Source organism: Globicephala melas, chromosome 1, assembly GCF_963455315.2.
Source record: "Globicephala melas chromosome 1, mGloMel1.2, whole genome shotgun sequence".
Classification (NCBI taxonomy): domain Eukaryota; kingdom Metazoa; phylum Chordata; class Mammalia; order Artiodactyla; family Delphinidae; genus Globicephala; species Globicephala melas.
Window position 1 is genome coordinate 87,102,324 of NC_083314.1, and position 23,772 is coordinate 87,126,095.

General features: G+C 35.5%; 1 protein-coding gene across 2 annotated transcripts in view; it reads right to left on the reverse strand.

The window, feature by feature from the left end:
• Positions 1-23,772, reverse strand: part of SYCP1 (synaptonemal complex protein 1) — a 158,200-nt gene that overhangs the window by 124,896 nt on the left and 9,532 nt on the right. For both annotated transcript variants that reach the window (XM_060287085.1, XM_060287078.1), the window contains exons 7-11: positions 22,856-22,929; positions 10,848-10,906; positions 9,528-9,597; positions 8,844-8,917; positions 6,006-6,114 (exon numbers count right to left, since the gene is read on the reverse strand). In XM_060287085.1, the coding sequence (XP_060143068.1) occupies positions 6,006-6,114; positions 8,844-8,917; positions 9,528-9,597; positions 10,848-10,906; positions 22,856-22,929 (386 nt within the window). The remainder of the gene's footprint in view (positions 1-6,005; positions 6,115-8,843; positions 8,918-9,527; positions 9,598-10,847; positions 10,907-22,855; positions 22,930-23,772) is intronic.

Sequence of the window (23,772 nt, forward strand, 5' to 3'; positions counted from 1 at the left end):
AAACAAACTCTCAAGCAAATCTACAGCACAGGTTCACATCACCTGAGTGGTCCAGTTAATCCCAAGCCATGAAACGGACTTAAGGTGGGTAGAGCCACCATGCACATGGTAAAAGTAAATAGGAATCCTCCAAAGAGGAAGTTAAATTACTTACATACTAGGCAAGGCTTACAATACTTACAAATTTTTTCAAGAAAAATAATAAACATGTAGTCAAAGACAACAAGGCACCCAATAAAACAAGGCTAAATAAATAAAACAAAATCTGGACTAAAATATATCAGAAACAAAAGACAGTATGAGGCCCACAAACATTTAAGATAAAGAATTATCAGAAAGAAACTATAAAATAGCTATTCTTAGTATATTTAAAGAATAAAAACCTTGAAAATAATAAGAAACAGAAAATTATATAAAGTAGAATAGCAGATTTGAAAAATAAGTAAGAATAACATCTTAAACATCTTAATAACTGAAAATAAAATTGGAAGAGTTCATAGTGGGTGAGAAACAAATGAAGAGAGAATTAGTGAATGACAAGATAGGTGAAAAGAAATCGTCAAGAATAAGGCACAGAAAAGCAAAACTGTGAAAAGATGGAAAAGAAATTAAGAGTCACAGAAGATAGAGAAAATTAACATGATTTTTATTCAGAGTTCCAGAATGAGAGGAAACAGAGAATAGAGCAAATATAATGTTTGAAGGAAAGCAATAATAAAGGACATTAATTTACAGATTCAAGAAGCTGTAAAATAAGATTAAGCATATATCTTAACATATCATACTGAAAATGCTAAAATATCAAAGGCAAAGAAAATCTAAAAAGCCACAATAGAGGGAAAAGATAACTTATATTCAAAGGTTCAACAGTTAGGTTGAAAAATGACACAAAGGAAGCCAAAAGAAAGCAAGATGCTACCTTCAGTGTTCTAAAACATATAGTTTTAACATATAGTGTGCCAACTAGAAATACATATCAAACAAAAAAATCCTTTCCAGATGAGAATGGATAAACAAACGTTCAGACAAAATCATCACAAGAATATGCTCACTAAAGCATATTCTAAGTATTACTCTTCAAGGTGGAAAGAATATGATCCAAACAAAAGATCTGAGAATTAAGAGGAGGGATCAAAATCAAAATGGCAGAGTAGGAGGACACGAAACTCACCTCCCCACGAGGAACACATCAAAAATACATTTATACGTGGAACAATTCTCACTGAAAACTAACTGAAGAATGTCAGAAAAACTCTTGTACATCCAAGGCTGTAAGAAAGATCCACATGGAATCCAGTAGAAAGGAAAGAGAAGCAATCAGATCGGGACCTGTGCCCCTGTGAAGAGACACGGAAGAGGAGGGGAATCCTTGGGGAGAGAGCAGTTCAAACCACGTATTGGGCACCTCAGCTCTCAGGTCCAAAAGTGGGAAGACAAGTCCCCTAAGCTGGTTAGAAAACCAGTGAGACTAACAAGGGGGCTGTAAGAAACCTAAACTCAACTTGTGAAGAACTGCAACACTTGCTTACTCCTGAAACAAGGCAGAGAAAGCAAACTGAAACTGCACTGTACTCTGTCCCATTTCCCACAACTTCCACAGTGTGCTACCCAGCCTGAGCCAAGTGCCTGCTCAGGCTTTGCTTGCTTTGTCCGCAACTCCACACTAGGTAAAGGGCTGCTGTGGCTGACCAGAGTGCTCAATTGTGAGGCACTATGCCAGCCCAAACACAAAACAGCATCTGAATAGGGAGGGGCATCCATTATCAGCACTTAAAGCAACAGTACATCAGAAGCGGTCCCAGGCTCTGACTACAGCTGACACCACCACAGCCTGCACCCAGACCCACACAGAGCACCCACACCAGCCCTGCCTACTCTGCAGTCCAATTCCAAACTAGGGTGAGGGTTGCAAAGGCATTTTAGTCCCATCTGAATGGGGCAGGGACAGCTATTAATGGTGCTTACAGATGCAGCACATAAGCAGTCCAGACTCTGACTGTGACCAGGGATGCCACAGACCATACCCAGACCCACGCCGAGCACCTGCACTGGCCCCTCTTGCTCCAGCACTGCTCTGCATGGGGTAAGGGTGCCAGTGCTGGGAGGGAAGAGCACACACTTAGAAGGAACAAAGACAGATCAGACCAAACCCTTAGGCTTTCTCCTTGAGCAACTTGAGACCTGACCCTGCCCCCAGTAGGGTGGTGTTGACCACTTAGAAAAGAAACCCCAGCTCACAACTGGCTCTGGCTCTAGTCCCTCCATCTCCAGCCCAACCTCTTACCAAGGTGATAGCTGCCAGCACATGCTGGGAAAAAACACGACTCACATCAGATCCCACTCTCCCACCATAACCAATGGGCACACTCAGACTCTCCCATACAAGAATCCCCTTCAGGACCTCAATGGGTAACTTTTTCACCTAATTTCATCAAAACAGAGAGAGTTAAGCAAAATGAGAAGACAGATGAATTTCTTTCAATCAACAGAACAAGAGAAAAACCCTAAAAACAACTGATGAAACTAATAAATAATTTACCAAATAAAGAGTTTAAACAATTAGTAATAAGAATGCTACCTGAATTAGAGAAAAGAACAGATGAACACAGTGAGAATTTTAACAAGAAACAAGAATATATAAAAAAGAAACAGTAAGAACTAAATAATACAATAATTAAATGAAAAACACACTACAGGGAATTAACAAGTGACTAAGTGATATAGAAGAATGCATAAATGATCTGAAAGATAGAAAAATGTAAATCGCCCAATCAGCAAAAATATTTTCCAGCAAAAATGCCAAAAAAGTCCTAAAAATAACATTAATCAAACAATATGTAAAATTGAATAAAATAACATAAAAATAATAATAAAAGTAGATTCATAACCGGGGATAAAAAGTTAATATTAGAAAATTAGGTTTAACATTAGAAAATAATCACTAATAAATTAAAGGAAAAAAACATATGACAATCTCAATATATGCCAAAAAAAAGCACATTTGATAAGTCAATATCCATTATAAAACTCTTTGACAGTAATTCTCTTCCAGAAAGCAGGGATGCAATAATAAATAACTGCATTCCCCATAATTAGCTTTGTGCCTGACACAGAATAGAAAGGAGGTTAATAAAAGTTGAACAGATGAAAGAATGAGTAATTGTTTGAAAGTGGTAATATACATCCAAAAGAAAGTTTCCAACTGCCTTCCAACTGCATTATACATGGAATGTAGGACAATGTGCCGCTTCCATTCAAAAGGATAGCAGAGGAAGTAGAGACTTCAAATTTGTTAAAGCCAGAAGGTAAAGAAAACTTTCATTAATAGGTTTTGAGGGAAAAAAATTTTTATATGCTACGTAAGAAGAGCAAGGGTTTCAAAGACAAAGTTTGGAAAGTAGAGGAACAATAGGAGGTTAAGACAGGGAGAAAAGCCAACATTGATAAGAGAATGAAAAAAGGTAATGGGTTTTAACCAAGGATGACTGATATGTGGCCTCATGAAAAAACCCAAACCCTCTCCAAACAGCATCCTATTTCAAAGTATAGTACTCTTAATACACAGAAAGAAAATAATCAAAATTTTCTCCCCTTAAATTTATTTCTTAAATCTCTGATCACTGATACTCTTTAGCAGGCAACAAGTATTGGCAAGAGACAAAAATTAGGTAATAGCAAGAAAATATTAAAAATTAGCTGATCATAATTCATTTAAATGGATAGTTCCAGGCAGAATGAAGTAGTCTGTAACAGAACAACTCTCATGCTGAAAATAACTAGAAAACACGAAACAAACCAAAACAGAAAGGACAAAAGAGGCTAAGATTCCTAAGAAAGAACTCCTGATAACTGAACTGACAAAGTGCAGCTGACATCTGCTGATTCTGGGTATGAGCAAGAGGTCTAAATGCTGCCTTGGTCCCAGCAGAGGGCCATTGCCAGGGGATAAAAAAAAAGAGCATAGTTTTATTGGGTCTCAAAGAGCTGAAGAAACAAAACTGAAGACTCAAAAAACCTCATAAACTTGACTATTTCCCTTCATTCAGCTCAGCCTCTAATTGCATTATAGTAATTAGCCCACCACACTCCCAATTTCTCCCTAGCAAACAGAAGACAATATCTCCAGAGCCTCTAACTTTTCTTATAACAATGTATGGAATTCAATCAAAAAATTACTGGGCACACCAAAAGATAAGGACAAATCACCAAAAAGTAAGACTGTAAAGGAATAGAAAGTAGAATGGGCTGAGGGGAGGAAGGAAGGGGAGTTACTGGTTAATGGGTACAGAGTTTCAGTTTTGCAACATGAAAAGAGTTGCAAGAGTTCTCGAGATAAATACTAGTGATGACTACATAACAGTGTGAATGTATCTACACCACTGAGCTGTACACTTAAAAATGATTAAGATGGTAAGTTTTATGTTATATGTATTTTATCACATTTTTTAAAAAGAAACAGACCAACAGGTAAGCCAGATATTGAAATAAAAAGAAAATAGCTATAAAATATCAATGATTAATATATTCAAAAAGGATGAAATGTCATTTTTAAAAGAGGAGAATTAACCGGAAAATTGGAATCTTAAGAAAAATAATTGAGTGGAAATTTAGAAGGAAAAAATATGATTAAAGTTAAGAATTCAGTAAATGAGTTTAAAACCAAATTAGACACAGCAGAAGGCAGGGTTAGGTAACAGGTCAATAGAAGATCTCTAAGTTGAAACAAAGAGAAAAACAAATGGAAGATACATACATATGGGAAACAATGAAAAGTAACTTAAATGAATATATTTCAGTGGTTATGAGTCTGCAGAATCACATTGTATTAGTTATTTATTACCAATAAGTTGTTTCCAGTTTATATAAGATTAAACATTCATTCATCCTAACACGTATTAAACTCCTATTATATATACATAGCAATATGCTGGGCACTAGAGTGACAAAGATATTTAGTGAGACAGAGTGCCTGCCCTCAAGACACTCATGGTCACAGGAGACACACAAGTAATGCTTAAGCCACTCTTAACAATAAGGAGTTCACTAGAATTTAGCCAGTAAATTTGGAGAGGAGGTAGGAGGTTCATTTTGGACAGAGTAAGTAGCCAAAAGCATGATGGTGAGATAGGAAGAACATAAAAGGTAAGGAAGTTAAACAATTTCAGTATATCTGGAGTATAGGATATAGTAGTGACCGTAAGATGAAAGGAGCAGGCATAGGTTAGCAGGAACTAGATAATTATTTGCCACATTTTTAAGAGAAAGGTGAAAAATGTCACAAGACCTCTATGATGTTCTGAAAGGGACATAGTATTTCACAAAGTGTATGCCTTTCAAGTGCCTTACTAGTTGAACAAGTTTGAAAAATACTCAATAATAATATAGTCTAAACATTACATGACACTAAAGATCCTTCATAATCTGATCCAAACATTTTTTTTCCAGTCTCATTTACCTGAGTTCTTTAAGATACAGACACACCAATCAGTGTTTCAAATATACCCTAATTTTCACACTTCCATGACTTGCACAAGCCATTTCTTCTGCCTACACTCCCTCCTCCAATTCATTGTCTAGTGAACTTTTAATCATTTAAGGTTTAGTTTAACTAACAATTTTTTCTAAATGTCTTGCTCCAAGAATAATTAATAATTCCCTCCATAGTGCTCCCAGAGTATTCATTTATTTATAAGATGTTTGAGTGCCTAATATATGCCAGGCACTTGGAATGCATCAATGAACAAAAAAAGACAAAGATCCTTGTTTTCATGGAGCACCTTATTGAAACTCTGAAGAAGGTGACAGTATGAAAAGGGATAAGAGGAGCACATATACTTTGAAAAATCTTCTTAAGTGACTATTATTCCCTCCTCCAACTGTTCCAACCTAGGTGGAGAATTACAGCATTAGAAAGCATTACAAAAAAATTGTAATGAAAGCTAAATTTAAAACATAACAAGAGGAATACATAAGACATTCTTATATTTTCTTATATAAATTCTTACTTGTCTTTTCCTCTAATTGATTAACTTTATCTCTGGACTCCTCTAGCAGAAATGTTAACTCTTTCATTTTATTTTCTTTCTCAGTACTTTGGATCAATAGCAGTGATACCTAAAATGAAATATTTAAATAATACATTATAGATATGAAAAATTAGATATGACACCTTAGCATTTATCATTATCTGTGATTTTTTTATGTACTTGCTTATATGCTTTTCAGCTGTCTGTGCCTGGCATTTAGTTATGTGCCTGTACGATAAACATTTATTGGATGAAGGAATGAACAAACTAATACAATATACCCAATATTACAGTATGCATTTTAAGTTATCACTTAGAAGATTATATATTGAAATCTACTCGTTCATTTATTCCATAAATATTATTGAGCACCTAATCTGTTCCAGAAACCCTAATACGCACTGAATATACAGAGATGATGGAACTCACCTTCAAGAAACTCACAGCCTAGACCAGGAAACAAACAACTATACTTGAATATTATTAGTAATAGGACAAAAATGTTATAGGAATCAAGAAAGGAACACCTAAATCAGTCCTGGGGGAGGTAATCAAAAATTAATCCTTCTCAGAGAACTGAACTGAGTCTTGATAGACAAGTACAAATTAATCAGGCTGCAGGGGAAATGAACATTCTAGACTTGTATGAGAACACAAAGGATCAAGAGATCATGCTTCTATTCAGAGAACTGAAAATATTCAGATGGCTAGAATACAGAGTGCATGTAAAGAAAAGGTGAAAGATAAACTCATAAAGATAGATTGAAGACTTGCAGATTCAACATGGCAGAAAGACCTCTATGCCCTATTTTCATCTTCAAATCACCCAAAAAATAACCAGGAAAACAACAAAGGTGGACTTCATCTTCCATGAAACCACGAGACTTGTATAATCCAAACCACAACATGTCAAAAAGGAAAGCAGTTAGAAGGAACAGAAAAGGATTTAGTATAGAAAAGCAAGGTCAAAACTAAGAGTCTAGGGGCTTCCCTGGTGGCGCAGTGGTTAAGAATCTGCCTGCCAATGCAGAGGACAAAGGTTCGAGCCCTGGTCCGGGAAGATCCCACATGTCGCGAAGCAACTAAGCCCGTGTGCCACAGCTACAGAGCCTGCGCTCTAGAGCCTGTGAGCCACAACTACTGAGCCCATGTGCCACAACTACTGAAGCCCGCGCACCTAGAGCCCATGCTCCAAAATAAGAGAAGCCACCGCAATGAGAAGCCTGTGCACTGCAACAAAGAGTTGCCCCCGCTCACCGCAACTAGAGAAAGCCCGTGCGCAGCAACGAAGACCCAACGCAGCCAAATAAATAAATAAATAAAAATAAATTAAAAAAAAAAAACTAAGAGTCTACACAGGGAAGATTACAAATGAGAAGATAATTCAATCCCAAATAAACAGAATGTTTCAAGAATTAGAAGCAACAGACACTGTGAAAGGTAGGTATGAAACAGGAGACTAAGTCTAGGGAGACTGGAAGTCTGCAAAGAGTAGTAAGACCTCCCTAGGCCCTCTTAACCCTCCTTCCCTGGACTCTACTCCCTGAAAGCCAATGTAGTCAGAGAACTAACCTACTCCATCTTTATAAGAGACACTGGTATGATCAAACTGAAAAAAAGAATCTCTAAACCTGGGTATTCCAGGCACAGGAAGGGGTGGAGACAAAGGATATAATTGAGAGTCAGCATATGGAATGATGAGACTCAGCTTGTCCTTCCTACCCTGCCAACTCAGCCCCAAAATGCCATCAGCAAAGTTTACATTCCCAGGCAGGAATTTGGAGAACTCCAGAAAAAAAAAAGCCTTACAAATAATGACATTTAGGAGTCCCCAACAAAAACACTAGCTGGCCACAGCATAATTTTACAGGGAACCCCCCAAATCTGTAAGCTCTGCTCATGTACCCAGGATTCCAACAAGCTTCTTAGCACTTTATTCTATTTTTGTGTTCTGTAATAATAAGCACAATTTTAAATTTTAAGAAGACCTTCTTCTTTCAGATATCTGGTTTAAAAAATACAGTTAAAATACAGAAAAAATTGTTAACTCTTTCAAAAGATCAAAATATAACACATAAATCAGAATTCTATCATTTAACCAGAACTTAAAGAAACTCTAAGAATCTTCTCTGTACTTTCAATTAACGTTTGCTATTATTGTTCAAGTAGATATCCTTATTATCTATAATTACAAGGTATCTGTGGCAAGTCAGATAAAAACTCAGGAAAAATAGGGGGAAGTAGAGAGATGAGGATTCCTTTCTATATTTCATTTTCCATTCTGGATTCAGAAGGCTTGAAACTGTTAAAGTTGGCATAATAATCATCTGAAATCAACATTCTTGTGACTGCAAAAGAACACAGACTCATCATTTTCAAGTCTCGCACTATGTGTCATTAATAGAAAGAAGCAAAAGAATGTTTTAGTTCCCCTTCATTGGTGTCATAAATAGTGTATTTCAAAATAAACTGCAAAATGTGGGTCGAGTGGTCAATCATCATCATCTTTATATTTTATGAGGTTTCTGTCTGAACAAAACTCACAAAATAATATATTTTTACAGCAATGTCCTAAAACCCACTAATATAAATATTGTAGAAGATTCACTGATTTTAAAAAAGGACTAGCATTTAGTATGTATAAATTTGAGTCAATGGAAATTAAGGCAAATGGAAAATATATTTAAATATGTATAATATTAAAATTCTCTCAGAAATTTATCAAGCAGGCAGCAAGTACAAATTTCTCTTGAAATTTTAAGTATCTCATGAATTAGCAAGTATAAAGAATACAGAAAGTTGATTTTTAAAAAGCACCTGCTTTTCCTTGTTATTTACTTCCTTCTTGTATTGTTCATCAAGATGTTGGATTTTTTCATAATCTTCCTTTACTTTAAAAATAAAACAAATACACTTTAATATCTTCACATAATTGTATAACAAACAAAATTTTAAGTTTCTGATATTTTATTTCACTTCCTTATTTATCTAGATATTAAACCCCAAAGGTTTCTAACAAGTTAAAACTGCTATTTTCTTGCTGCTAACTTTCTGTTTAGTAAAATAAAGAATTTAAATAATATCAAAGTTACAATAACTTTTAAAAATTCTATCATTCTTATAATAGCAGATATATAAAAGTTTTTTCTTTATAACACACTAGTCTGAAATAACAGATTTTAAATGTGTATGTATATTATTATTTTAACATGCAACTTGACCAAGAAATGTAAAAATAAGACCAAATCACACTTCAAATCACCAAATCACACCATTATACAAACCATAATTTGATTTCAGGGAAAATGTAGCTTTTGAAGCCAAAAGGGTATTTTTAACATATACCAATTTCCTGCCACATTCCACAAGATTTTGAGGGACTTATAAAACCATATACAATACAGAAATTTTCAATAGTTTAGGCATCAAGCTAAAGGTATGAAAACATTAGCAGAATCTAATAAACAGCAAAAGAGTAATATAAAAAATAAGGATTCCTACCCTTAAAATGGATTTCCAGTCTGGAATTCTCAGCTTGCACACGAAGTTCCTCAAAAGCTATTATCATTTTCTGAAATACATTTAACTTTTAAGAATCATACTTAGACTTTTTAAATAGCTTTCCTCAAACAATGAAAATAATAAATTTGTATCATCTGATCATTATACTTAAAACTATACAACTTTGAATAATGAAAATTCTATAACTTTTAACAATTAAATAATTTACTAAAATATTAAGAGTGCCTATTAAGGTAGCTTCCCAGGTATTTGAAGGCACTGAAGACAGGTTATATATCACTGAACAGCAAAAAAACAATTGTTGGTACTCTAGTCATTTACTTAATAGCCCATATCAAAATCTGTAATTTTCTATTGATTTTTGCTTATGTATTTCTGTCTTCACTAAAGTGTAACCTCTGTGAGGTCTCTCCCCATAAGAGTTCAAATTATACTTCCATTACCTGGCAGCATGAGGTCATTCACATTCAACAAATCCTGATTTGTAAAATTGGATGAATTCATTTATTCATTTAATAAATAGTTACTGAGTGTCAATTATGTGCCAGGCACTGTTTTAAGCACTTAGGATATAAGACAAAGTCCTTACCCTATTGGAACTAACTTATATTTCAGTGTAAGAAAGAATATATACACACACAAATACACACACACACATACACACACACACGTGTATATCAAATAAATATCATGTAGTTTTAAGTGCTCTTCAGAAAAGTTAGACAAGGTGAGGAGATAGAGTATAATTGAACAGAAAGACATTTTAGGTGAAGTAGTAAAGGGGATAATAAAAAAAGCAGAATGAAGCTTATGAGTTTGCATAAGATCTTGGATACAGAAGTTCTAGATAGAAGGAACAAATTCAAAGAAGCAAGATCAGAAAGAGCTTAGCAAGTTTGAGAAACAAAAAAGGAACAACTATAGAAGAGAAGCAAAGTGGAAAATGATAGGGGATGGGGTAAAAAAGGTAAACAGGCAACAGACAGATTGATAATACTGGCATGTTTTTCAAATTAATGGTTAAGTGTCACAATGTGCTAGTCTCTGACACAGAGTTAATATCTAATAAATTAAGTTAAATGGTGTCACTAACATGTAAATTCAAAAAATATTAAAAAACAGAACATTAATACTCATGGTATATATAGAACCCTGGGAATTTTATTGGATATAATCATATATCAAAAGATAAATAATAATCCCTTTAGCAAGAACAATTGTTCATATCTTTGTAGCTATCACTCTAATTTGCTTAGAAATGCCTCTGTTTAAAATATTCAAATTTTCAATACCACTTACCTCAATGTTACTGTTTAGGTCCACATAAACTTGCCTAGTTTCTTCCCTCTCATATTCATCTATTATAAATATAAAATTTTCAAAAGTAAATTTTAAAACAATTACAATTCCAATAAGATAATACTCAAATGTCTCCAGTAAACATTAAAATATTTAAAAATCTGTGTTAGTAAAGGGCACTGGTATATCTTTTGAGTCTTTTAAAGTAGTATCAAAAGCAGCTTCATAGTAAGGTATGGTCATACTTCATGACATCAACCTCAAAAGCTAGGTGCTGTTCAATTATCTCTAATTTCCTTTTATAGAATTACTACTATTCATTAATTTATTCAAACTTTGTAAAATATATTTACAGTTTTAGACTTTACAATAAGTAGGGATTTAACCACTAGTCTATGAAGTATTTTTCCTTTGTATATTTAAGATTCTTGAAGTACATGTGAAAGGCAAAGCTCACTCTTGTTTCTGCTCTATCTCTGAAGAGGCAGGAAAGAAGATAAATCTCAAGACCGGAGGAACAAGTTAAAAATAGGTGAAGCCCCAAGAACAAATCTCCTGTAAATCCTCTATAGTATTTTTTAGGGTTTTCTTTTTTGGTTTTTTTTTAACCTGAGCAATGATTCCCTCTAACTATATATTCAAGCCTTGAGTAAAGTCAGTAAAACTTAGAGTTGATAGGTGGTGCTGTAGAGAATTAAGGCACGAGGCAGGAAAACAAATGCAGCTGTCCCATCATCATTCCCCCAGGTAAGGCCAAGCAACACAGAAACCACATTAGACTAAAGGGAGGGTATTGGTCCTATATTCTCAGTAACAAGCTGCAAAACAAGAGAACGGCAGCTACGATAGACTCAAATGTCAATGAAGAGCCAAATGAACTGACTTTAGAAGAATACAAGTATCCTAAATGCCTCAAAAATACTGGAGAGAGCTCTAGACTTATCACAGCACATGGAACAGGAGCCAAACCACTTTTATTTGAATATTAAAGGGCTGGAAAATTTAAAGAAATAGAGACAGAACACATCAGCATTTCAACAGAAAGATGGTTCATCCTTCTCACTCCATCTATTCACTGTCTCATATTCACTAACAAACACATTTAGCAACAAACCTTCTCTATTTCACAGAAATTATTTGCACCAAAGAACTGCATTCTATTGCCAACACCTCCAATCTTCCCGTTACCACTACCACCAGTACTTCCAAAATACCCTCCAGTCATTCTTCCAATAGGCAAGTACTGAAAAGCAAATAAATAAAACTACAAAAAAGAAAATAAATTGGTATAGATGTACTTTACAGTTGTCAGGAGCAAGTTGCTACAGGTGGCATAGAGAAGGGACTTTCGTAGCAGAGTGTTCTAATATACTGACATAATACTGTAACAGTATAAGCCTACCTTTTTGGTTTTCCTGGTATCTATCTATCTATCTATCTATCTATCTATCTATCTATCTATCTAAACTCCCTGGTTTTCCTGGTATCTATCTATCTATCTATCTAAACTCCCCACCCCCACCTCCTCCCTTCCCTCTCTCTCCCCTCTCCCTCCTCTCTCTCTCTCTCTCTCTCATACATATACACACACACACACACACACACACACACACACACTTACTTTGCCCTAATTTGGCCAACTAGATCGTGCTGCATTCATCATCTTAAATAAGAAATGATTCAACCAAAAGCAAAGAAAATGTCTATGAGTTTCAAAAGCCCAGTGTTGGGATTAGGGGAAAGATTCAAGATATAAACAAGTAATAGATTTTCAGAATATATAAGTCAGAACAAAGCTTCCATCCTCTAGACCTAAGAAATATTTACCAGTTTGTAAGGAAGAAGCCTTTAAAAGGGGAAACTGAGAGAGCTTATTAGATTCTGGCAGGTACTTAAGAAAGGGTTCACAAATACCATATGCTAACACATATATACGGAATCTAAGAAAAAAAAAATGTCATGAAGAACCTAGGGGTAAGACAGGAATAAAGACACAGACCTACTAGAGAATGGACTTGAGGATATGGGGAGGGGGAAGGGTAAGCTGTGACAAAGCCAGAGAATGGCATGGACATATATACACTACCAAACGTAAAATAGATAGCCAGTGGGAAGGAGCCGCATAGCACAGGGAGATCAGCTGGGTGCTTTGTGACCACCTAGAGGGGTGGGATAGGGAGGGTGGGAGGGAGGGAGATGCAAGAGGGAAAAGATATGGGAACATATGTGTATGTATAACTGATTCACTTTGTTATAAAGCAGAAACTAACACACCATTGTAAAGCAATTATACTCCAATAAAGATGTAAAAAAAAAAAAGAAAGGGTTCTGTAGCCCTCTACCCTCACCAAGCTAAGCTTCAGGGTTGGGGAACACAGAAATCCCAGAGAGTTAGGGCCAACTAAGAGTAGAGTGGGGCTGTGCTTTTTTTTTCTTCAGTATAACTCTAGGAAGATGACAAAACCTGAGAAGAAATGCCTGTGATATATACATAGACAGGTAAGGCCTTAAACAGCTTCACAATTTCCCTTGTTCCAACACGTTGTGCAACTGAGCATGGTGGGATAAAGCACAGAGAACCAGCATACCTGAATAGGCCCTGAGGACTGGTATGAAGAGCAGCTCACCAACTATCTATGTGGACAAATAACTGAATACCAATCGAAATGATGAAAAGTCTCAGAGGATAGATGACTGAGAAACAAACGTCCCTCTCTACCACATGGTACTATATGGGCACCCCCAAATTTACATACAATCCCAGGGAAAGAAGAAAAATTCCCAAATTTACTGAGATAATTTCTTCCACACTAGCAGAATGAAGGCTTTAAGATATAAAGATATAAAAAAGATATAAAAATATAAAAAATATAAAGATATAAAACATCTTAAAAATTAAGAATTTTTAACATTTTAAGACATAAAAATCTTGTGCATACTTGAGTTTGCTGACTAAAATCACTCAGAATCATATATTCTACAAAATTTATCAGAGTACGAGAAAACCACACAGAAGGGACAGAAAAGAGATTCAGCTACCATAAGTAGAGCCATGCAAGGTGAAAACATTAGAAATTGCTCAGTGACCTGCTGTACAACTATAAATATAAAAAGAGGATTCAACCACTATACTAGGACCAAGCTCAGTTTATCACCTAGTTTGTTTATTTAGTCTAGATAGTTCTTGCTTTTTTCAATGATGTATATGGTTAGAAAACCTACATGAGGCCTATGAAAAAATACTGTCAAACAAAGAAAAGGGAACATGAAAGATGTTAAAAGGAACAGCCTATCTCTGAAAACGAACTCTAGAGAATTCAGATGAAAATTTCAGAAAACTATTTGGTATTCTCAACAGAACCAAGAAAATATGGTCTCAGTGAAAGAGGAAGATACAGTCATAAAGAAAGAACAGGCCATGTTAGAAATTCAAGAAATAGGGTGAATTAAATAGAAAAAATAAATAAGGAGGAAAGGAGCAATGGCTTAGATAATGAGCGACTCAAAGGAACTAGAGATTAGAGGCAGGACAGGAAAGAACTGATACTTCAGAAGTCAAATTGTTTCCTAATACAGGAAACAAACATAAATTGAGGAGGTGGGGGAACAAATATTAAAACAATTAGAGAAACGAAGAACAAAGGGCCAACAAACAAATAATAAGTATACCCAAACAGAAATCAGAATAAGTGACCAAAGATATCATAAGGCTTTCCTGGTCTAAAGAAATAGACTGGTGCATATAGATCCAAATGGTTGCACTGACAAAACTGTAAATCATAAGGATCAAGAAAATGCCAGAGTCCTGGCAAGGGGGAAAATATATGCATAAATACATATACTATATATTTAGGTAGAAATCTAGGTATAGATAAATGGAACTGTGATTATCCCCATTTCACAGATAACAAAAGTGTGACACAGAAAAATTATGGTATTTGCTAGGATCCCAAAATAATAAGTGGTGGTACGTGATTAAAACACAGGTCTGCCTAATGAAAACCAGTAGGGATAAATGCAAAGAATGTTATTTGGATCCAAAAACCTAAATGCACTTGCAAAGAATGAAGTAAAAAAAAAAAAGTGAAAGATTTTAATGACTAGTGAAGTCACTAAAGCCTATAATACAATGTGACTATCAAATAAGCTGACTTTAGAGTTCATTAATGACACCTACAATTAGACAAGAAATAGTCCTTTACACAGGTCAAGTTACACATTAGATTACCTAATACAGATCTGGACTCCTAAATATAACAACAATATTCAAACAGATCAACCAAAATAACAAAAGTACAAAGAATCTTGAAACATCTAGGCTGAAGAAGACAAGATTCAGAAAGGACAAGTAACCACCTTTAAAAATCTAAAGAGATGAAAAAGTGCTTAGACTTTTTCTGTATGCCTTAAGGAGAAGAAATACAGTAAGAAGAGAGAAACTACAAAGAGATTTCAATATAAGAGATTTCAACAGGGAATTCCCTGGAGGTCCACACTTTCACTGCAGGGGGCCCAGGTTCCACCCCTGGTGGGGAACTAAGATCCCGCAAGCTGCGTGGTGTGGCCAAAAAAACAAAAAGAGAGAGAGAGAGAGATTTCAACATAAAAATAAGAGCTGTGCTTAAATGACAGCCTCGGGGTTAGTGGGTTTCCAAAACTGAATATGTTCAATCACAGGAAAGAGACTACCACTTGGTAGTCACAAAGGAAATTATTAATTTCCTATAAAAGAATTAAAGCAATGGATATGTAAATAGACCAAAAAGCTTTAAAGTCCTTTTCAACACTAAGTAATTTAGATTAAGGGATAAGGCTACAGAAAAAAAAAAAATGTATGCAGTACTTCGAATGGCAGGCTAAAGAATTCCAATGTACTTAATGTGAGCAATAGACAGCCATTTAAAGGTTTGTTTTTTTTTAAGGTACATCTAAGAACAAATTTATTCTTTACTTATTCATTCATGAATTTATTTATTGCCTGCTATCTTCACAGACACTGTGCAAAGTGTTGAATATACTGAGTCAAATAAGACATGATCCCTTGCCTGCAAGCTTACAGTTAGATGTAGTAGGTACTCAATATTTGTGGAAGGAATTCATAAATACATGGTAAAGGTATACTAAGGGTACTAAGTAAAAGAAGAGGAGCATCTAAGTCAGAGTGAAAAACTAGGGAATATTTCCCAAGGGTGGTAATAATTACTCTGAGTTTTGAAGGACAAATATGAATTAACAAGATGAAAAAGGAAGGAGGATCAGCCAATAAACATATGCAAAAACTCAGAAGTATAATCTGTTTAGGGGTTAACAAGTAGTTCTCCATGAGCTTGTGTATGTGGGACATGTGAAAAGATTTGGCAAGGTGAAGGGAAGTGGCAAACACCATGCTATCCTGAAAATTATGGAAAGCCACTGAAAAAATTAGACAGTGACATTATTTGATCTGTATTTTGAAAAAGCATCCAGGACTCTGTTTTATGGTAATGACTAAATAATTCAGACCAACCTTCCTCCTAAAGATAAAAATCTGGAGGAATTTTTTGAATTATTGAAAGAATCAAAGATCTAAAAAGATAATGATGAATCATCAGGCCAAGAACAGGTTGAGGATTATAACTCAGAAAACCTAAACCAACTTCCAGTGTCAGTCAAGATGGAATAAGCCCACTATAGCCTTTCTCTCCCATTGATTACAACTAAAAACTCTGGATGAAATCCATAAAGTAACTACTTGAGGAATCTGAAAAGTAAGCAAAAGCAGGTAGATTGGGAAGAAAAGTAAAATCTTGAAGAAATGACTCATGTGAAGGCGAGTTTCCTGTTTGTTTAGTTTTTTTCCTACCTTCTCTCCTAGCATTACTAAAGTGTAAGGGCCCAGCAGAACTATAAAAGCAAAAGGAAATCCCTTTTTTTTTTTTTCTCTTCCAGCCCTGCCCCAAAGGTGGCTCCAGTAGCGGAGCTACAGCAGCCATGGCAGCAAGGACATATGAAACCCCAGGAGAAACTCCATGTCTCTCACCAAAGGACAGGAGGACGGGACCCCTGTAAGGCTGAGGGTGAAGGGGCAATGCTAGAGAGAGCTGGAGAAGGTGATTCCCTAATTATTTGTATGACTTGGCACAAGTCCCATAGGGAAAAGGGAGGATGTGCATGTACAAGATAGACCCAAGGCAAATATAGCAAGTCCCTCTGAAATCACTATCCAAGTCCCAGAACTAATCTAATCTTGAGTGGAGGTACATGAAACAGACGCAGAGTAACATGGCAAAAGCTTTGAAAACTGAACTGATAATGGAACCCCAGCACACAAAAGGTAAGATAGAACTTGTGATCTAAACTTGAGTTGCATATCTGCTAAAATACAAACAAACAAACAAACAAACATTTTCCAGGGGATTTTTAACAGGACCCAGAATCTCACAACATGTCCAGGATATAATCTAAAACTTCTCAGCATTCAGAGAACTAGGAAAATGTCACATCATTCTAAGTCTCAAGCAAGCAATCAAAAATAATGAAGTACACAATGAGATAAACAATAAGAACTAGAATCTACAAAACAACAAACCACAGAAACAGATCCCAAGGGATTCCAGATATTGGCATTGCTGGACAAAAAATTTAATAAAACTAAGCTTACTATGCTCATGGAGACAAAAAAAAAACGAGCTTAAAAATTTCTGCAAGGAATTTGAAACTCTAAAAAGTAACATTACAGATATTTTTTAAAGAACAGAACCAGAGAATACAAGAACAGAAATTAAGGCCTAACAGATGAATTTAAAAACAGTTTAGAAACAGCTAAATAGAGAACTGGTGAACTGGAACAAAGCAGAAGAAATTATCCTGAAGGGAGCACAATAAGAAAAGAAGATGAAAGATACAAAAAAGGTAAGAAATATGGAAGGAACAGCACAGTGACCTCACTGTTATGACTTGAAAAGTTTCAACAGGCTCTCATCTAAGGGATTTTGCATTTGCTGTTTCCTCTGCCCGAAATATTCATTCCCAAAATAGCTACATGATACATTCCCTCATTTATTCAGGTCTCTAATCAGATACCACTTAATCAGAAAAAAACTTCCCCAAATACCCTATCCCAAAATATTCTCTTTTGAAGCAGTTGTCATCACCCAACATGTATTTTATTTATTCATTTATGATATGTGTCCCTTTACAAGAGTGCATACTCCATAATAGCAGAAATTTTGTCTGTTTACCACTGTTTTCCCTTAGCATCTAGAACATTTCATGGCACATAGTAGGCACTTTTTAAAATGTTGAATGAATAAATAAAAGACAGAGAAAATCACAATAGCAAAAATAAAGGCTTACGGCAAAAATACAGATGGAGTTTACAGTAAATATAAGGCAAGTATTAAGAATTTTTAGGGCAAGAATATATAATGGAGAAAAGACAGTCTGTTCAATAAGTGGTGTTTGGAAAACTGGACAGCAACATGTAAATGAATGAAATTAGAACATTCCCTAATACACAAAAATAAACTCAAAATGGATTAAAGATCTAAATGTAAGGCCACAGACTACAAAACTCTTAGAGGAAAACATAGGCAGAACACTGACATAAATCACAGCAAGATCTTTTTTGATCCACCTCCTAGAGTAATGAAAATAAAAACAAAAATAAACAAATGGGACCTAATTAAACTTAAAAGCTTTTGCATAGCAAAGGAAACCATAAACAAAACAAAAAGACAACCCTCAGAATGGGAGAAAATATTTACGAATGAAGCAACCAACAAGAAATTAATCTCCAAAATATACAAACAGCTCATGCAACTCAATATCAAAAAAGCAAACAACCCAGTCAAAAAATGGGTGGAAGACCTAAAAAGCCTTTTCTCCAAAGAAGACATACACATGGCTAAAAAGCACGTGAAAAGAAGCGCAACATCACTAATTAAGAGAAATGCAAATCAAAACTACCATGAGGTACATTCATTCAACAAGTGATATGCTCAGGGCCAGGGATCCAGCAGTGAATAAACAGACAACAATTTTAATCTCATAGAGCTTACATTCCATTGCGGGAGGAGGTAAGATAAACATCTCAAAAAAGTAAAATCTAGAGTTTGTCAGATAGTGATTGACTGCCCAGGAGTGAAACAATTCAGGGAAAAAGGACTTGAAGTGTCAGTAGGGGTTGGGGTCATCAATGTACAATACAGTGGCTAGGCTAGAACCTAGGGGAAGATGGTATTTGAATAAAGACCTGATGGAGGTGAGGGAGCAGCACATGATGATGTTGGGGAGGGGTGGGAGCATCCCAGGCAGAGGGACCAGCAGGGACAAAGAACTTGAAGTGGGAGTAGGTCTGGAGAGTCTGAGGTGGCCAGAGCGGAGTCAATGAGGAGGAGAGAAGCAAGAGATGAGGATGGAAGAGTAGGCAGGGGCAGACATGAAAGGCCTTGTGGACCACTGTCAGGACTTTGACTTTTCCATTGAGTGTGATGGGAAACTGCTGGAGAATTAGGAGCACAGCAACAGTACAATCAGACTTAGGCTTAACAGTATTATCTAGACCACCAATGCCCCAAAGGTGAGCAACAGACCTTTGGAAATGTGGCTGATGAGATGGAGGGACTGATTTTTCATTTTATTTCATTTTAATTAAATTTAAAACTCATTTCTTGATTCAGTGATTGGAAAACTTATAAGTGTGTTTGGAACAACTTGGGTATGTGAATCTATTTTTTTCAACTGTGCATTTATGAGTTTTAAATATAGATCAGGTATTTCCAATAAAAATTTTACCATCTGAGGGTTTCCCTGGTGGTGCAGTGGTTGAGAATCTGCCTGCCAATGCAGGGTACATGGGTTCAAGCCCTGGTCTGGGAAGATCCCACATGCCACAGAGCAACTAGGCCCGTGAGCCACAACTACTGAGCCTGCGCGTCTGGAGCCCGTGCTCTGCAACAAGAGAGGCCGCGATAGTGAGAGGCCTGCGCACCGTGATGAAGAGTGGCCCCCACTTGCCGCAACTAGAGAAAGCCCTCGCACAGAAATGAAGACCCAACACAGTCAAAAATAAATTAATTAATTAATTAATTATAGTATCTTTAAAAAAAAAACAAAAATTTTACCATCTGAAAGAAAAAAAAAAACAACCTACCATGAGGTATCACTTCACACTGGTCAGAATGGCCATCAACAAAAAATCTACAAACAGTAAATGCTGGAGAGGGTGTGCAGAAAAAGGAACCCTCCTACATTGTTGGTGGGAATGTAAATTGGTACAGCCACTATGGAAAACAGTATAGAGGTTCTTTACAAAACTAAAAACAGAGCTACCATATGATCCACCACTCCTGGGCATATATCCAGAGAAAACCATAATTCAAAAAGATACATGCACCCCAATGTTCACAGCAGCACTATTTACAATAGCCAGGACATGGAAGTAACCTAAATGTCTATCCGCAGAAGAATGGATAAAGAAAATGTGGTACATATATACAACAGAATATTACTCAGCCAGAAAAAAGAATGAACTAATGCCATTTGCAGCAACATGGATGGACCTAGAGATTATCCTACTGAGTGAAGTAAGTCAAACAGAGAAAGACAAATATCGTATGATATTGCTTATATGTGGAATCTAAAAAAAGGTACAAATCAACTTATCTACAAAACAGAAATAGAGTTACAGATGTAGAAAACAAACTTATGGTTACCAGGAGGTAAGATGGGAGGAAGGGATAAAATGGGACATTGGAACTGACATATACAGACTACTATATATAAAATAGATAACTAATAAGGACCTGCTACATAGCACAGGGAACTGTACTCAATATTCTGTAATGGCCTATATGGGAAAAGAATCTAAAAAAGAGTGGATATATGTATATGTATGTGTAACTGATTCACTTTGCTGTATACCTGAAACTAACACAACATTGTAAATCAAATATACTCCAATAAAAATTTAAAAAATAATAATAATCATAATAATAATAAAATAAATAAAAGATGTTTTAGGAAAAAAAGAATCTACATGTCACATCAAGATATACTCTTTAGGGGAATTCTGTGGTGGTCCAGTGGTTAGGACTCTGTGCTTTCACTGCCAAGGGCACAGGTTCAATCCCTGGCTAGAGAACTAAGATCCTGCAAGCCATGTGGCATCGCCATAAATAAATAAATAAATAAATAAACAAACAAACAAATATGAGGAAAAAAGATATACTCTTTAGTTCACTTAAGAGATCACCTAAAAATGTTTAAAAGGTTCTTCAAACCTCTCCCACCATCTGATATCTGACTTAGCTTAAAACTAAATGGAAGAAAGAACTAGCAGCCTTGCCTCTCTAACCCAGGTTACTTTCTACAGTGCAGTCCATATACTATCTCTCTACCCCATCCATATACTTTTCACCACTTTTTATATTTAGACAGAAAAGTTAATCTTGCAAGTTGAATAAACAGGGTATCAAGGAAGAGCTGATAGTGGTGCAGTACATTCTGGAAGGTATATATAGTTGCAAAAGCAAAGTACTTTAGGCAGAGACCAAGAATAAAATAACTAGCAATACTGCATACTAGAAATAATAATAACGGCTAACATTTATTGAGCACTTTGCACTGTTTAAGCATTTTATATTTATTAACTTCTCAAAACAACACTGAGGAACTTTACTAACTAATAAACAGAGGGTCAGAGATTACATAAATTATTCAAATTATTCAAGGTCAAGCAGATAACAACTGAAAGTTTGAATTTGAGCACAGGGCTATCTATCTCTTCAGTCCAAGCTCTTAAGCTGTGTGGTATCAATTAAAATTTGAAAAATAGAGGCTATCCTGAAAAAGCAGGTAGACAGTATTTCCCAACAGATTCTTGGCAGAAACAAACAAACAACAAAGTAGACCTAATGGCAGATTAATGACAAAGACAAAAACAATTATTTTTGAAAATCAGATTATGTTTTTCATCAAAATGAAAAAAATTCCTACTTTACAATTAACATCAAAATATGCATAAAATAAAAACATGCACTTTCACATACATACTACAACCTTAATAGAATGTTTTAAAATAATGTTTCTTTAGAAGAAATTTGAGAATTCTATTTATAAATAAATACTACACTGCTATTCTTAAGCACTGTGCTTTCAGCATAGCCCTCCATCAGTATTTTCTATTATGAACATGGCTATATATCATTCTTGATTCAATTTCCTGGTTGTTCCAAACAGAAGAGAAGGTTAGTATCAAGACCACACTTTAATTGAAATGAGAATTAACCATAAATGCCAAGTAAATATATATCTTTTAAAATATATTATCTTTCAAAAAGCTTGAAGAACTTTTCAAAGCTCAAAGAACTGAGAATCTAGTTACTACTTATATAAAGAAATGGTATGAGACACATATAACTTGTTCAAATAAAAAATGGCTCCTGGGACTTCCCTGGTGGTCCAGTGGTTAAGAATCCACCTTCCAATGCAGGGGACATGGGTTCAATCCCTGGTCAGGAAACTAGGATCCCACATGCCACAGGGCAACTAAGGCCGTGCCACAACTACTGAGACTGCATGCTCTAGAGCCCACGCAACACAACTAGAGGGCCCACATGCCGCAACTACTGAGGCTGCACACTCTGGAGCCTATGTGCCGCAACTAGACAGCCCATGCACCACAACTACCTAGCCCGCGTGCTCTGGAGCCCGTGCGCCACAAGTAGAGAGAAGCCCACGTGCTGCAACAAAAAGACCCCACGTGCTGCAACAAAAATACCCCACATGCTGCAATGAAAAGACCCCACATGCAACAACCAAAAGACCTTGCATGCTGCAGTGAAGATCCCATGTGCCACAACTAAGACACAACGCAGCCAAATAAATAAATAAATAAATAAATATTTTTTAAAAATTTTTAATTGGTTCCAAAAACTGAAAAGACAATTTGTTTCCCTCTCCACCCCCCACCATTAAAGTAATAACAATAAATTGATAAAATCATATAAAATGAGAAAGGTATTTACATTTCTTTGTCTTTTCAGCAGATCTGGCACAAGTTTCTTTGAGTAGATTACATAAATGCCTTGTAGCATTATTCCTGAAACAGAGGAAAGAGTTTGCATAAGTGTAATGTATCTCAAAGCAAAATCATATATAAAAGTTATGAAACATTACTGTTACAATTTTAAAGAAATTCTTAAAACATCATAATATTTAATATATATCACATATCGTTCATAAGTGACTATAAAGGAAAAATTGTTTGACTGTACTATTAGCAAAGATGATTTAATAACTGCCTCCTTTTAAAGTGAAAAGCTCCTTAAAAGTTTCTACCCAAGTAGCTTTCAATAACCTTTTAGTAAACAGTTCCAGATTCAGCTAAGAAATAAAATGAGAAGAGAGGATTGGGATTTTCATTACTAATTACCCCAGAAATATTCTAGCTATCTTACCTTCAAAACATAAAATAAGTAATTTTCTGAAGAGTCATTAATTATGTGAATAAGACCTCTGATCATCTCACAGATGCAGAAAAAGCTTTTGACAAAATTCAAAATCCATCTATGATAAAAATTTTCAACAGAGTGGGTACAGAGGGAACCTACATCAACATAATAAAAGCCATATATAACAAGTCCACAGCTAACATCATACTCAACCCTGAAAAGCTGAAAGTTTGTCCTGTAAGATCAGGAACAAGACAAGGATGCCCATTCTTGCCACTGATATTCAACATAGTATTGGAAGTCCTAGCCACAGCAATAGACAAGAAAATAAAAGGCACTTGAATCAGAAAGAACAAAGTAAAACTGTCACGATTTGCAGATGACATGCTATTATATATAGAAAACCCTAAAGCCTCCACCGAAAAACTGTTAGAACTAATAAACAAATTCAGTAAAGTTACAGGATACAAAACCAACATACAAAAATCAGT